Source organism: Oncorhynchus nerka, linkage group LG19 (assembly GCF_034236695.1).
Source record: "Oncorhynchus nerka isolate Pitt River linkage group LG19, Oner_Uvic_2.0, whole genome shotgun sequence".
Lineage (NCBI taxonomy): Eukaryota > Metazoa > Chordata > Actinopteri > Salmoniformes > Salmonidae > Oncorhynchus > Oncorhynchus nerka.
In genome coordinates, this window is record NC_088414.1 from 12,163,551 (window position 1) to 12,178,503 (window position 14,953).

At 45.8% G+C, this 14,953-nt stretch overlaps 1 protein-coding gene across 1 annotated transcript; it reads left to right on the plus strand.

Moving 5' to 3' along the window:
* The first annotated feature begins 5,492 nt into the window (after nucleotides 1-5,492).
* On the plus strand, nucleotides 5,493-12,954 carry ddx56 (DEAD (Asp-Glu-Ala-Asp) box helicase 56). The gene is made up of 14 exons (XM_029620237.2): nucleotides 5,493-5,609; nucleotides 6,057-6,218; nucleotides 7,210-7,364; nucleotides 7,509-7,679; nucleotides 8,562-8,652; nucleotides 8,800-9,041; nucleotides 9,155-9,295; nucleotides 9,592-9,705; nucleotides 9,938-10,032; nucleotides 10,158-10,231; nucleotides 11,411-11,500; nucleotides 11,594-11,699; nucleotides 11,803-11,906; nucleotides 12,155-12,954. Exons 1-14 carry the CDS (start codon nucleotides 5,553-5,555, stop codon nucleotides 12,236-12,238), a joined length of 1,686 nt encoding a protein of 561 aa, XP_029476097.1. The 5' UTR covers nucleotides 5,493-5,552; the 3' UTR covers nucleotides 12,239-12,954.
* The last annotated feature ends 1,999 nt before the right edge of the window (nucleotides 12,955-14,953 follow it).

Sequence of the window (14,953 nt, forward strand, 5' to 3'; positions counted from 1 at the left end):
AGATTAGTACATTACATATCAGTGCAACTCCGTGTGGTCTAGGGGCCTACTTTACCTCGAAGGCCTCCTTGGTTGTTGAGGTGTGCTGCTTCAGGAGAGAGGGGGACGGGGCTAGCCCAGGTCTACGCTCTGTATACACAGACAATGTACACAGACAATGTCAAAGCCTTAGAATAGCAGCGAGCTGTGACTACTAGATGATATGGCTGGAACTCACTCACAAACACAAGGTCACACACGTCTGATGTTACGTTCTGAATGTGTTCTTGTCCTCCTCCGTAGGTACCATCCGCCAGACATCAGGTAACAGAGACACTTATACCTGACAGAGAGGGAGGGTTGTTCATTCCAATTCACTGTTACTGGTTTGTAGATGGAGTGCCACATAAAGTGGAAAAGGGCAAAACAAAGCAAGCATCTGATTGGCTGTTGTACTGCCTATGTATATGTGTGTGTATATCTGTGAGAGTTGAGAGAGCGGGCGGATTTGATTACACTGAGCCGTGGGGCACCGGTCTACGGCCCGTGGCGTGAACGGGCAAAAACGGTGAGGGAGGAGTGCCCCTTCTCAAATCTGTTCGGTCATGTTGTCAACAAGGCAGCATGATGCATCGTCCAGAAACATACATCTCTTTTCCATAAAATATCTGTTTGTATTTTCAAACTAGTTTTCATTGGGAATGCAGATAAAGCTTTTTTTTTAAAATCAATACTCAACATGCTTACGTCACTTTTGTTTTGAGCCAATTATGTCACAATTTTATGGGTCCGACTTTGCCTTTTGAACAGGAGGCTGTCCGATTCCAAAACGGATACACTCATCTTTAACCCAGTGCAAAACACGCCTTTCTGGACGCCCGGGACAAAATTCATCTAATCTCCCCAGTGTGTGAGCATGAACATGTGCTTGTGTAGTGTGTGTGTGGGACTGACTGTGAACGTGTGTGTATACTGACCACTGGGAGCAGGCGCCGAGGTCCAATCCACTACATTCCATCACGCAGTGCAAGGCGGTCCTCAGCAGCGCCTGAAGGTCCTTCAGCAGACTTGGACCCCACTTCTCCCAACAGGAACTGTCAAAGAAGGGGGAGAGGAGAGAAAGATGATGTGCTTATTATAGTTGAGGTAAATTGCGGTCTGTACCCAATCACAACGTAACCGTCCTCACCTTGATGAAAGAGGCATGGTGCCCACAGTGCTCACCTGTGGTTATGTCTGATCATACTGCACCGTCTGTACAGCTCCTCTGATCTGGCCATGGACAACAGCAGCACCTGTGACACACACACAGTTACCATCCATTGGGCAAACAAGACACACGGGTGGTGAGTGTGTGTGAGTGCCTTATTCTGTGGCCTCTCTCTCTGTGTGTGTGTTGGTTGGGCTCGGGCTGGGCCGGACGGGCTGGGTGGGGGTAGTGACGTTGGAGCTCTAGACTGTCACAGGACACACTGGGGGAGACAGGGAGAAGGGAGGGGAGGATCAATTACCAGATGTACAGATTTGTTGAATGCCTGATTAGATAAATGAATGAATGACAGGTGGACTCACCAATTGCTGGGGAAGCAGGACTGAGGTGTGGTAGTGGAGGTCTTTTTGGGATGAGCTCACTTCTCCTCCTCCTTCCACCTCCTCCTTTTCTGGTCACAACCCCTCACTCTGCTGTCCTCCCAGAAACACACATACATGAACACATGGCCCAATCTCACAGAACATACATTTTCCTTTGAGGTGAACAAAGAGACAAATCACACACCTCAGCGGATCTCTTTCTGGTGCCTCTGCCCCAGCCATCAAGTCGATGACCATCATTGGTCACCACCTTTCAAAGTGTGTTGCATTCTGGGGAGAAAAATTGTCAGACAAGTGCAAGTGTAGCACATGGGGATGTGTAAAACATACTCCTCAGCCTGAAGTGTCCCCACTTATGCAAGCAAATAGCTAGCTTTTAGTGTGGTGCCGACTGGTACAATACTTCGGGAGGGTGGTCACGTGTGCAATCAAATCAAATCAAATGTATTTATATAGCCCTTCGTACATCAGCTGATATCTCAAAGTGCTGTACAGAAACCCAGCCTAAAACCCCAAACAGCAAGCAATGCAGGTGTAGAAGCACGGTGGCTAGGAAAAACTCCCTAGAAAGGCCAAAACCTAGGAAGAAACCTAGAGAGGAACCAGGCTATGTGGCGTGGCCAGTCCTCTTCTGGCTGTGCCGGGTGGAGATTATAACAGAACATGGCCAAGATGTTCAAATGTTCATAAATGACCAGCATGGTTGAATAATAATAAGGCAGAACAGTTGAAACTGGAGCAGGAGCACAGTCAGGTGGACTGGGGACAGCAAGGAGTCATCATGTCAGGTAGTCCTGGGGCACGGTCCTAGGGCTCAGGTCCTCCGAGAGAGAGAAAGAAAGAGAGAATTAGAGAGAGCATATGTGGGGTGGCCAGTCCTCTTCTGGCTGTGCCGGGTGGAGATTATAACAGAACATGGCCAAGATGTTCAAATGTTCATAAATGACCAGCATGGTTGAATAATAATAAGGCAGAACAGTTGAAACTGGAGCAGCAGCATGGCCAGGTGGACTGGGGACAGCAAGGAGTCATCATGTCAGGTAGTCCTGGGGCATGGTCCTAGGGCTCAGGTCCTCCGAGAGAGAGAAAGAAAGAGAGAAGGAGAGAATTAGAGAACGCACACTTAGATTCACACAGGACACCGAATAGGACAGGAGAAGTACTCCAGATATAACAAACTGACCCTAGCCCCCTGACACATAAACTACTGCAGCATAAATACTGGAGGCTGAGACAGGAGGGGTCAGGAGACACTGTGGCCCCATCCGAGGACACCCCCGGACAGGGCCAAACAGGAAGGATATAACCCCACCCACTTTGCCAAAGCACAGCCCCCACACCACTAGAGGGATATCTTCAACCACCAACTTACCATCCTGAGACAAGGCTGAGTATAGCCCACAAAGATCTCCGCCACGGCACAACCCAAGGGGGGGGGCAATCCAGACAGGATGACCACAACAGTGAACCCACCCCCTCCAGGGACGGCATGAGAGAGCCCCAGAAAGCCAGTGACTCAGCCCCTAAGGCATAGGTACTGGGTTCGAGCCTCAGTGTGAGCATAATCAGGAGGAAGAGGTACTCGCTAAGCAAACAGCGTGACGTCCTTTACAACTACATTGGCTAAAAACATTTTCAGGTTCTTGCCATAGATTCCCAAGCAGATTTAAGTCAAAACCGTAACTCGGCCACACAGAAACATACACTGTCTTCTTGGTAAGCAACTCCAGTGTAGATTTAGGTTATTGTCCTGCTGAAAGGTGAATTCATCTCCCAGTGTCTGGTGGAAAGTGGACTGAATCAGGTTTTTTTTCTAGGATTTTGCCTGTTCTTAGTTCCATTTTTTTATCCAAACAAACTCCCCAGTCCCTACTAGCATACTCATATCATGATGCAGTGACCACTATTCTTGAACATATGTGGAGAGGTACTCAGTAATGTGTCATATTGGATTTCCCCTAAACATAACACTGTATTCGGGACAAAAAGATTTAGAAGCTTGAATCCCCCCCCACATTTTTTTTTGTTGAAAACCTTGTCAGATTTTGCCCCCCAAAAAAACTCGAAATAAACATAATTCATGATGGTTTATAATTTTTTTGTTTTGTTTTGTTTGTACATTTAGAAATTACAGAAGTTTTAGTCGTTAATCATTAATAATGATGAGTGAGAAAGTTACAGACACACAAATACACCACAAGTACAGTGCCTTGCGAAAGTATTCGGCCCCCTTGAACTTTGCGACCTTTTGTCACATTTCAGGCTTCAAACATAAAGATATAAAACTGTATTTTTTTGTGAAGAATCAACAACAAGTGGGACACAATCATGAAGTGGAACGACATTTATTGGATATTTCAAACTTTTTTAACAAATCAAAAACTGAAAAATTGGGCGTGCAAAATTATTCAACCCCTTAAGTTAATACTTTGCAGCGCCACCTTTTGCTGCGATTACAGCTGTAAGTCGCTTGGGGTATGTCTCTATCAGTTTTGCACATCGAGAGACTGAATTTTTTTCCCATTCCTCCTTGCAAAACAGCTTGAGCTCAGTGAGGTTGGATGGAGAGCATTTGTGAACAGCAGTTTTCAGTTCTTTCCACAGATTCTCGATTGGATTCAGGTCTGGACTTTGACTTGGCCATTCTAACACCTGGATATGTTTATTTTTGAACCATTCCATTGTAGATTTTGCTTTATGTTTTGGATCATTGTCTTGTTGGAAGACAAATCTCCATCCCAGTCTCAGGTCTTTTGCAGACTCCATCAGGTTTTCTTCCAGAATGGTCCTGTATTTGGCTCCATCCATCTTCCCATCAATTTTAACCATCTTCCCTGTCCCTGCTGAAGAAAAGCAGGCCCAAACCATGATGCTGCCACCACCATGTTTGACAGTGGGGATGGTGTGTTCAGGGTGATGAGCTGTGTTGCTTTTACGCCAAACATAATGTTTTGCATTGTTGCCAAAAAAATCAATTGTGGTTTCATCTGACCAGAGCACCTTCTTCCACATGTTTGGTGTGTCTCCCAGGTGGCTTGTGGCAAACTTTAAACAACACTTTTTATGGATATCTTTAAGAAATGGCTTTCTTCTTGCCACTCTTCCATAAAGGCCAGATTTGTGCAATATACGACTGATTGTTGTCCTATGGACAGAGTCTCCCACCTCAGCTGTAGGTCTTTGGAGTTGGTCATTGTAAATAAGAATTTGTTCTTAACTGGCCTCGTTAAAAATGAGTTGGTAAACAAACTGAAAGGGTACATTTCTGCCACCTGAAGAGGTATAAAGCCAAGGTTGGTGGAGTGAAAAGCCAGCAGCAGGTAATGTAACATAGTCCCCCAACATAATATTTGGTTAGTAGAGACCCTGTTGAGTATTTCACACCCCAGTTTACGAGACAGTTAGTACATTTTTTTTGTCTTCTCTACAAACCAATAAGTATCCCATATACAGTGTGTTGCATTGCTAAGTATTGCTTAAATACGTCAAAATTATTCATTTATTTTTTCATAGATGGTTACAATGCTGTGAAAAACAGTTGCACTGCACTTTGCAGGGGACATATTTTGAGAAAAAAAATCTGCGTTCGTGCCCTGTGGCTCCTGCGGTCATAGTATCCTGCTGCTTGGAGAAAGGTATATATCATGACTATATCGATATTAAAAACGTGTGCTTTTAAGGAAAAGTAGTCTAATATCGCCACCCAGAGTCTATTGGTGTTTACAAAATTTAGTTGTGGTATAATAATCTATTTGATCTATTATTGCATACGTGATCTGTAAATATTTTAACTAATTAAACAAACAAACAATATATATATATATATAGATTCGAAAATATATTAATTGACGGGAATAATGTTGCCTTTCGTAAAAACAAATAAAAAATGTTCTACCCGTCCCTGCTCAAGTGATGGATGACGTAGAAGTCAAGCGACGTACACACGTGTCGAAGCCTGGTGGAAGCACTAGAGACAAGAAATGGCTACCGACAGGCTGCAGTTCCATGAAATGGGCATAGATGATCGCATTTTAAAGGTAGATGTTCTTCTCTCCTGTGAAACTATGAGTATAAATGAATTGTTAAATTGCATGACCTCAATTGTGATATAAATCCGAGAACTATACGCCAGTAGACACTGAACGCTGCTAGGATAGCTAACATACGTCGCTAACGATAGCTAACTGTTAGCTAGCTACCATGTAAAAGTGTTTACTTTGCCTGTCAATCTGTCTGGATATCAACGTATTCAATTTTATATGGGACGTATAATTAACCTAGTTATCTATGTAACTACGTTATTTCGTTATGTAACTAGTTAGCTAGTTATTTAAACAATCACCTTAAATACAGGAAATTCAAGAAGTTGTCATGGAGAATATTTCAGAAATTAACGAATGAGATCATATAACGTAACACTGTATTTTGTTCTGATATGATTTCCTAGCTAGTAACTAAGACACTTATTTTTTTCCTCCACCTAGGCGCTGGCGGACTTGGGCTGGGCTCAGCCCACTTTGATCCAGGAGAAAGCCATTCCACTGGCACTGGAGGGCAAGGACATTCTAGCCCGGGCCAGGACTGGCTCAGGAAAAACAGCTGCTTACGCTGTGCCCGTCATCCAGCGTATCTTGACATCCAAACAAGTGAGAAGTAGTAGTAGCAAAGGCCATACAGTATCAAGGGGTTTATAACATTAGATCATGGGTGTCAAACTCATTCCATGGGTGGAGGGTGGTATGGCTGTGGTCTAATCAACACTTACCATGGGTACTCCATGGCTATCAGTCCAAAATAAGCCGCTTTAAGAAATATTCAATAGTTTCAACAAGCCAGAATGTTGAATAAAATTACATTTAAACGTACTTTACTGGTTGTCTGTGCTGTTGGTACGTTTGGCTGTAGGAAGTGTGGATGGGGGTATCCACGGGAAAATACCCAGCGTTTTGCAGCACCGGTGGGTTCTGATGAGTTTCATGTGATGCACAATATGTGAACAATGGCTCCATGTAACCGAACGTTGTCGACCAAAGCGTGTTCCTTTGCAGTCACCTGGAAGTGCTTGTGAAATGTGCCAGCTGATTGCATGGGATAACATTTGGTCTGGGCTTCGGGTTAAACTCGGCCATTGTTGACACACCATGCAAGTCGCATGCTAATTGCATTCGCATTGAAAATACAAACCGATATACAGACCAGCATACTGAAAGTCGGGTTAATAACACTACTCTCTGGGTATTTTGTCTCCGATTACCTCCTACATGAGAAAATCCGAACAACAGGTAGAGCACATTCATGGGACTGTTCACAGAATGTTAGACGAGAGAGAGGAGTCTTTCACTCTCTGATTCATAGAGGCTAGAGCGGAGCCAAGTAAGACCTCAACCAGATGAGTGCAGTTCCTAACTAACCAGTGATCTTAATTGATTATTCTTTGGTCCATCAAGTACAGGGGAGGAGTGGAAACCCAAAGAGACTTGAGTCTTCCCTCCGTTGAACGAGTTTGACACCTGTGCTTTAGACCTGGTAGTCGTGGCAGAGCCCTTCGATTGGGCGAAGAGTAATCCGGATTTAGCATAGTGGTAGGTGATGTAGCCAGGGGGAGCAGCTTGAACCTTGCGTGTGTGTTCTTTCCAGAATGTCCGTGAGCAGGCAGTGAGAGTGTTGATCCTGGTTCCTACCAAGGAGCTGGGGCAGCAGGTACAGGCCATGATCCGCCAGCTGACTGCCTACTGTGCCAGAGACGTGAGGGTGGCAGACATCTCCGGCAAGGCTGACCTGTCTGCGCAGAGGTCAGTTTGCTCAACTGTCATCATCTAACATATTGTTACAGGAGACATTGTTCTGGTCTGCATATTAATGCGTGGGGAAAAGCTTTTGTAGTCTTCATGCTTGTGTGTGTACCTGCACTTACGTGTGTGTGTGTTTCATGACAGGCCCATCCTGATGGAAAAGCCAGATGTGGTAGTGGGGACCCCCTCTAGGGTTCTGGCCCACCTCAGTGCCCAGAGCCTGGACCTGCAGGCCTCGCTGGAGACCCTGGTCATAGATGAGGCTGACCTGCTCTTCTCCTTCGGCTTCGAGGCCGACCTCAAGAGCCTGCTATGGTAAGACACCAAGACGGAGAGACGTACACACACTCTGATAGTGTCACTATAATAGAGTACTGTTTGTGAGTGGTTATGTTGAAATGTGCTAGATTTCCATCCAATTGGCAAAATATGTATGTGAATATTCTAAAAATCAATATGCTCATTTTCCCAACAAGAGATGTTTTCGTCAAATTGACGTGTTTTGCATAAAATGCTGTGCGTGATGACCGTGCACATAAAAATAACTTTTGCGGTTAAATTCCCTTGTACCGACCCCCCCAAATAATATAAGCTACATGGGTTTCCTGATAATTAGGTCACAATAAACGTTGCGTTGTATAGCGAATGTACCCACTCTGGTCTTAGCAGGTGTTCTCTAGCCAATAGCTTGCAGATAGTGTGGGAGGACTACCGATATGATGAGATTATAATAAGCGCAAGATTATTTTTTATTTGTCACACGGCCGCCACTCATGCCACCGGAATAAGACGCTCGATATTGGCTTGAAAATCAGCACCGACCCTCATCGCCGGGCACTTCCACCACCCTGTGAAGTTCATCATAACTTATTTGATCTGTAGCCTAATACAGTGCGTGCTTACTCGAATCGTGGTGGGAGGACCACACATGTCATTGTTTGACTCTGTTTACTTCGATATGATGGTTATTGTATTCCACCGCAATTTCTCGCATAACTATCTTTGCAGACACAATAGGACCCCACCTAGTCTAGGGTCGTTTTGTTATGTTGACGCGTTTCCATCAGGCCTGTCGTGACATTGACTTTACTTGCGTAAGAAAGGTTGGATGGAAACCTGTTTAGAGGGAATCTCCCTTTCCCATGTACCTTTTTTTTAGTATATATTTTTTTAAATTTGTGTGTGTCATTCCATCAGCCACCTGCCAAAGATCTACCAGTCCTTCCTAATGTCAGCTACTCTCAGTGAGGATGTCCAGGCCCTGAAGGAACTGCTGCTGCACAATCCTGTAAGACAAACAAGAGTAGTGCTCATTTTAGTTTTCCTTCTCAAAACGTTTTTCGACGGTGTGCCCAACTGAACACGGCCCTGCTTTGATAGCATATTCTCTGTCGGAATTCCTCTCATATGGTGTGTGTGTGTGTGTCTGTCCTAGGTGATTTTAAAGCTGCAGGGCTCCCAGCTGCCAGACAGCTCCCAGCTGCAGCAGTACAGTGTTCAGTGTGAGGAAGAGGACAAGTTCCTGCTCATCTACACCCTGTTGAAACTGCACCTGGTTCAGGGCAAGACCCTGGTGTTTGTTGGGGCAGTGGAGAGGTGCTACAGACTAAAACTGTTTCTGGAACAGTTCAGCATCCCCACCTGTGTACTCAACTCTGAGCTGCCTGTCCACTCCAGGTGAGGAGGGAGGGTGGGAGGGAAGGAACGATGTAGGTGTTGATTGACGTCCATCCGTTTTATCCATCAAAATCTGAACACTTTCCTGCGCTCTCTCGCCCCCCTCACCCCAGGTGTCACATTATAACCCAGTTTAACCAGGGGTTCTATGATTACATCATCGCCACGGACGAGCAGGTATTGGCTGATCCCACCACCACCACAGCGCAGGCTGCCGAGGAGAAAGGGAAGAAGAAGAAGAAGAATGCAGGGAGGTATGGGATACTGCAACATACAATTGAGCTATTTAGCAATCGGTCGTTTTAAATGCCTTATCCAGAGTTGAAATGATACCGTTTGTGCCCAGTTGGACTGAATTTGTTTGTTGTAGCAGAGAAGGAGCCACTTAGTTAGGATGCTGTACACTGTAGCAAAATGTTTCGCAATGGAAACGAGAGTTTCTATTGGACAAATTCACATAGCTCCCTGCTTCGTTTGGTTCGGTTTATAGGTAATACACCCCCAGGTGATGGTACAATGACCCTTGACCTCTCACACCTGACTCCCACAGAGCCAAGGACAAGGAGTACGGTGTCTCCAGAGGAATCGACTTCCAGAATGTCTCCAACGTCATCAACTTTGACTTTCCCACCACCGTGGAGTCCTATATCCACCGTGTTGGCCGGTCAGTGTCAACAGAATACAATTCTATTGCTCAATTTTGAAGAAACAAGCCTGCACCTCTGAAATAACACACAAAGGCTACGTCTCGAATCACGCCCTATTGCTCCTGTAGTGCACTACTTTCTGAGCGGAGCTCTGGAAGAGGGTGTCATTCCAAATTTGCCCCTGGGCTATCTGCTCAAAGGATGAAGGTATTGGATAAAGCTCAACAATTCAACCTTTTCCTTCTGTAGAACGGCACGAGCAGACAACCCAGGCACCGCTCTCACCTTCATCTCACACACAGAGCTCCCCCTGCTGGCAGAGGTGGAGGACGCACTCATTGGCGGTAAGATCAGGCACTGTGTTTCTATCTGAGGTAGTCTGTCTTTGTGACGACAACCTATTCTCTGTGCGGATGTAACGGTAGTCTGTGTGTGTTTGACCTAGCGTCTCTGTGTTGTGCGTTTTCAGATAACACCGAGTGTGCTCTGAAGCCGTACGGGTTTAAAATGGAGGAGATTGAGGGCTTCAGATACCGCTGCCGGGTACGTACAGCACACCTGGGATGTTATATCACACTTGTTCACCTCACACTAGAGAGGCTGTGGGTCCCAATAGAGGTCATTGCGGCGCGGTCTGGAGTTTTTCATGATGATGCGGTCGGGAGCGGGCGGGCGGTCAGACGGACAACTTTGGGATTCAACTATTTTTGTTGTTTCCGCGGATCATTTGGAAACGGTCGTCTTTCTGCTTTGCATGAGTTGGCCTACCTATTGTGTTAAAAGCACACAAAGAAAATGGTACAATTCGCTCCTGAAGTTAAGTAACCCTCTCCTGGTCGGGCGTGCGAGATCAAGTGCGCCTAGTTTATGTGTGCTCTCAGTGGAAGAGCGTAGGCTGCCTTTTGCCTGGGTGGAGAATCACGTGGCGGTTATCTCTCCAAGGAAATGTATGATTAGACTTTTAAGTTTCGCTAATAAATGTGGATCGTGGAAAGATGTGGATGGCGCTCAACCAACGTGAGTGGGGGTGCAATCCAAAAACGACGTGATGGGATGAAGGCGCAGCACGTGCGTATGGGTAACCGTGGTGAGCGACGCGAGCGGTTTTAATTTTCATACAAAAAGACCCATTTTGTCTCTGCTTGAATATCGTCCTCCTTAAAGGCAGGCTATATCCTATAGGACACTGCGAAATGTAGACCGTGTCGCTGTCGTCATTCTTGCTGCCTCCAGTTCAGTAGTCATACCTGCGAGGTCCGGTTTGTGCGTGTGTGTGGTCTCAATTAGAGTAGGATCCTGCCTCCTGCATGGGCAGAGAAGCATGGGGCAACTTTCCAAGGACGTCTTCTCAAGGAAATGTACTTCCTAAATATGATTAGGCTATAGTTTACTACATTGCCTAGACATAAATATTGAAAATCGTCCTGCTCCTAAAAGATAGGCTATAAAACTAATATAATGGGCCATGTGAGAATGTCTGGTAATTTAACCTACTACTTAGGTTATTTTTGTGTGTTTTTGATATGGCTGGCAAGTGAGCTGCGTCACATACGCCTAACATAACATTGTGGGACTGCGGTTGGGTTCGGGACCAGTTCTGCGGTAGCGGGTGGGAGTTGGACAGAACCAGCGGGTGTGGGCAGGTGCGGTTTGAAAAGCTGTGGGCTACACACCGGGTAGTCTATGAGTTTGGATTTTGTAATAATAAATGTGTGTGTCTAGGATGCCATGAGGTCAGTAACTAAGCAGGCGGTGAGGGAGGCCAGACTGAAAGAGATCAAACAGGAGCTGCTCAACTCAGAGAAACTCAAGGTGAGTGGGCTTCTCTCTCTCGCTCTCTCTCCTGCCCCCCTTTCTGTTTCTCTTCCTTTTCCATGGCACTGATTGGTCAGTTCTGTCACTCAGACGTACTTTGAGGACAACCCCCGAGACCTGCAGCTGCTGAGGCACGATAAAGACCTGCACCCTGCTGTCATCAAGCCACACCTGAAGAACGTACCAGAATACCTCAGTAAGACACACACATTGCTTAGGGACCTCCTATCAATAATGGTTTTCAATCTTACACTCAGCTTATGGTAATATGTAAACAATATTCTCATTGGCCGTTTCAGTCCCTCCGACGCTGAGGGGAGTGGCCAACCCAATGTCCGGCAGGAAGAGGAGGAGGAGGAGAGAGAAGCCCAAACCTGACGGGGTCGTCAAGACGACCTTTAAGGTAAGGTTCCGTACTAACTCTAGCCCAGACATAACTTTAACCCTAACATAATCCCTATACCCCTGGCCTCAACCCTAGCCTAGCTCAACAAAGACCGCGCTGGGGAGTTGCAGACGTTCCATTAGCTTTTTTTTCTCCCATTATTTCCTTCACACTGGGAGCAGCAAACAATAACCAAGCATTTACTTTCAAAACTGTAATGGATACTCTGATCCGTCTAACCCCGTCTCATCCCTTTTTCCTCTTAGAAGGACTTCCGAGGCAGGAACCCCTTGAAGAGTTTCCACTACACCGGGGGGAGGAGCCGAGGGGGCAAGGCTGGCAAATCCTAGGCCTCCATGTCAACTTGCACCAATCAGACTTGCTGTGCACAGCTGGCCTATGACATCACCAGTTTCCAGATCAGTTCGGGTGGAGAGGAGACAAACTGAGGAAGCCATTGTAGACTACTGAGATGCAGCCGGAGTGTCCAACATCAGGGTGGTATTCACTAGACCCCAAACGGAAGAAAACCGACTGAAACAGGGCGGGACTGCCTGAACTTTTCCAATAAGAAACGCTTATTTGAGTTTTGCTACGTGTTGAAACGGTGTGCACTAATGAATACCACCCAGGTTTGAGGAACCTGCCAGCAGCACTGTTACTCCTCTGTCAGTGAACCAACGTCCTCGTTTCCATTGTCTGGTTAGAAAACCTTCTGTGAACTCAACAGAATGTCCCTTCCCTCAACACAACAGGTGTTTATCACAGTAATGTAACAATGACTGCATTACTCTGAACTTCCACTGAAGCAAATTACCTTCACTAGTGTTCAAAATCCTAATTTGAAGAATGAAAATTGCCATTTTGTTTCAGTAAGTAACTTTCTATTGTTGAATTGGGATCTCAATTTACTTCCGTAACTGAAATGCAACACCTGTTTTACGACACACACGATGTACCTTGAAATGTCCGTGTGATTTCAGTTGGTTACATGTGGGTATTGTTTCTTTGTAACATAATAATTCAGGAAAGTGTAACGTTTAATTAAATGGTTTGTGCTCTTTAAGCTGTTTGCTGTTGATCATCTCACTCCCAGAGGTCTCTCCCTCTAATGAAAGGTTGTGCTGTGCAACTGCTTCTGAGACTCCAGACTCCTGCATGCATCTGCGGTTCCTTTCCTTGGTCTCTGCCAGGAGGCTGCTTAAAAACCCTGAGCCCACAGCTATATCCTCCTCCTCTCCTCTCTCTGACACACCACCAAACAGGACTAAGTTCTATACACATGCACACCAAAGTTTTCACCACAGCCTTCTACGAACCAAAATGTTCTACACACCAAAGATTTCAACAATATTTCCTTCAGTCTCCAGGCTTTTAGAGACTCTTCAAGCTCTTAGAGACTCTTCAAGACAGACTGACTCCGGCTGAGACGTCTTCTAAACCTGAGGACCGTTGGATGGTCTATTGTTGTCGTCTAGCACATGCAGGTCATCTGTTAGCTGACTACTCTGACTGGTCTGTGTGAGAGACTGGGTGGCCTGAGGATTTTGTGCGTCACTAAAACATTTAGTTGGCCTATTTGGTCTGCAACCTTGCCTTTGTTTCGTTGGTACAACCCAGAGTGACTGAGAAATCTTCTCCTGCACAGCAGATAAGGCCTTTTTAGAGCTGGGGTCAGGTTGCACTGCGAGTCCTGGTTCTGAGTGTAGGAAGAAGATGAGGGGTGCAGGGTTGAGATTGTGGGTGTCTCTGGTCCTGTGCTGCTGGGTTCTGGGCTGGAGGTGTAGAGGGACAGGACACTGCACGTGTCCAGACACAGGTGAGACAGACTGGACCTGTGGCGCGTGGGAGAATGGAACAAATCGTTCACCCACTGTAACGTGAGGACCAGGATTGTACAGTAACGGTAAAATGTCCACCCATTTATCCCATACATCTCTGATTGCAGCTAGTTTGTCTCTCTCACGTCGACCGGGTCTAGTATCACGGTTATCAAAGCGAATCGCCCGAGAAATGATGTGGAATTCTTGCGGAGAAATTGTTGCCCGGAATATTGGCTTTCCATTTTCTTCATCCCACAGGCTGGCCCTTCGCTTCTCCGTTTGACTTGTACACTCCAGCTAATATCAGCAATCCAATGTCCGCCTGCAAGTCAATCCGATCCAGTCGCTTCCAGTTCTCTTGACACACGGCTCCCCCCCAAGTTGGTCATGTCCAGTACAATGTTCTCTATTGCTCGGGGTAAAAAAGAGCATCATGGACTCGAGTGACGGCAAATCGTTTAGGCCCTGGATCAACTCTGATTACATTGGAAGCTGACAGTCTACCTTGACTTCGTCGTGGTGACTGTGACCATTCAGTATTACCATCTTTAGACTTCTATGTCCTCCCTTCTCTGGATGATGGCTGTTGCTCGCTCTCTCTCATCTGATGGAGGGGATGGTATGGAAGAGATCATCTCGGAATCCTCTTCACCAAAGAAAAATTCAGTCTGGATCATCGACAGCATTGTCCTCCGTCTCTGAAATGTCCTCCGTCTCCGAAACCTCTTCTTCTATTTCACTGTCACAGTTCAGAATTTGTGATAAGGCTGCATGGACTGAATATATTTCGGAGCTCATTTTTGACCGCCTGTGTCAGAGATCAGCTGCTCTCGCACTGAGAAGGAGAAGCTTGGGGAAAGCTCCTTTTCACCCAAACAGAATTATAAAATTGCAACCAGAACCAGTCAAAACAAAATACATCAAAGACACTTGTTTATTTTGGATTTATCTATACACATGAAAGCCTCCTGGTCAAAATGACCTCCGACATCATGTTTTTATACACAATCTAGACAGACATTCCACAACACATTAGTGTGTCCACATTTTAAAGTGAAGGTTCATGACCCTAAATGAGGAAAAGTCATTTAATTTCACGGCGAAAAAGAGAGGTTAACTGGTATTTTAGACGACTCAAAAAGTGGAAATGGGTCAAGTTGACCCGCAACATAATAGCAAGGCTAGATACCTCAGAGTAGGCTTGCCTGAGTAAATAATACCGTTAGCATGCCTTTGACTCCC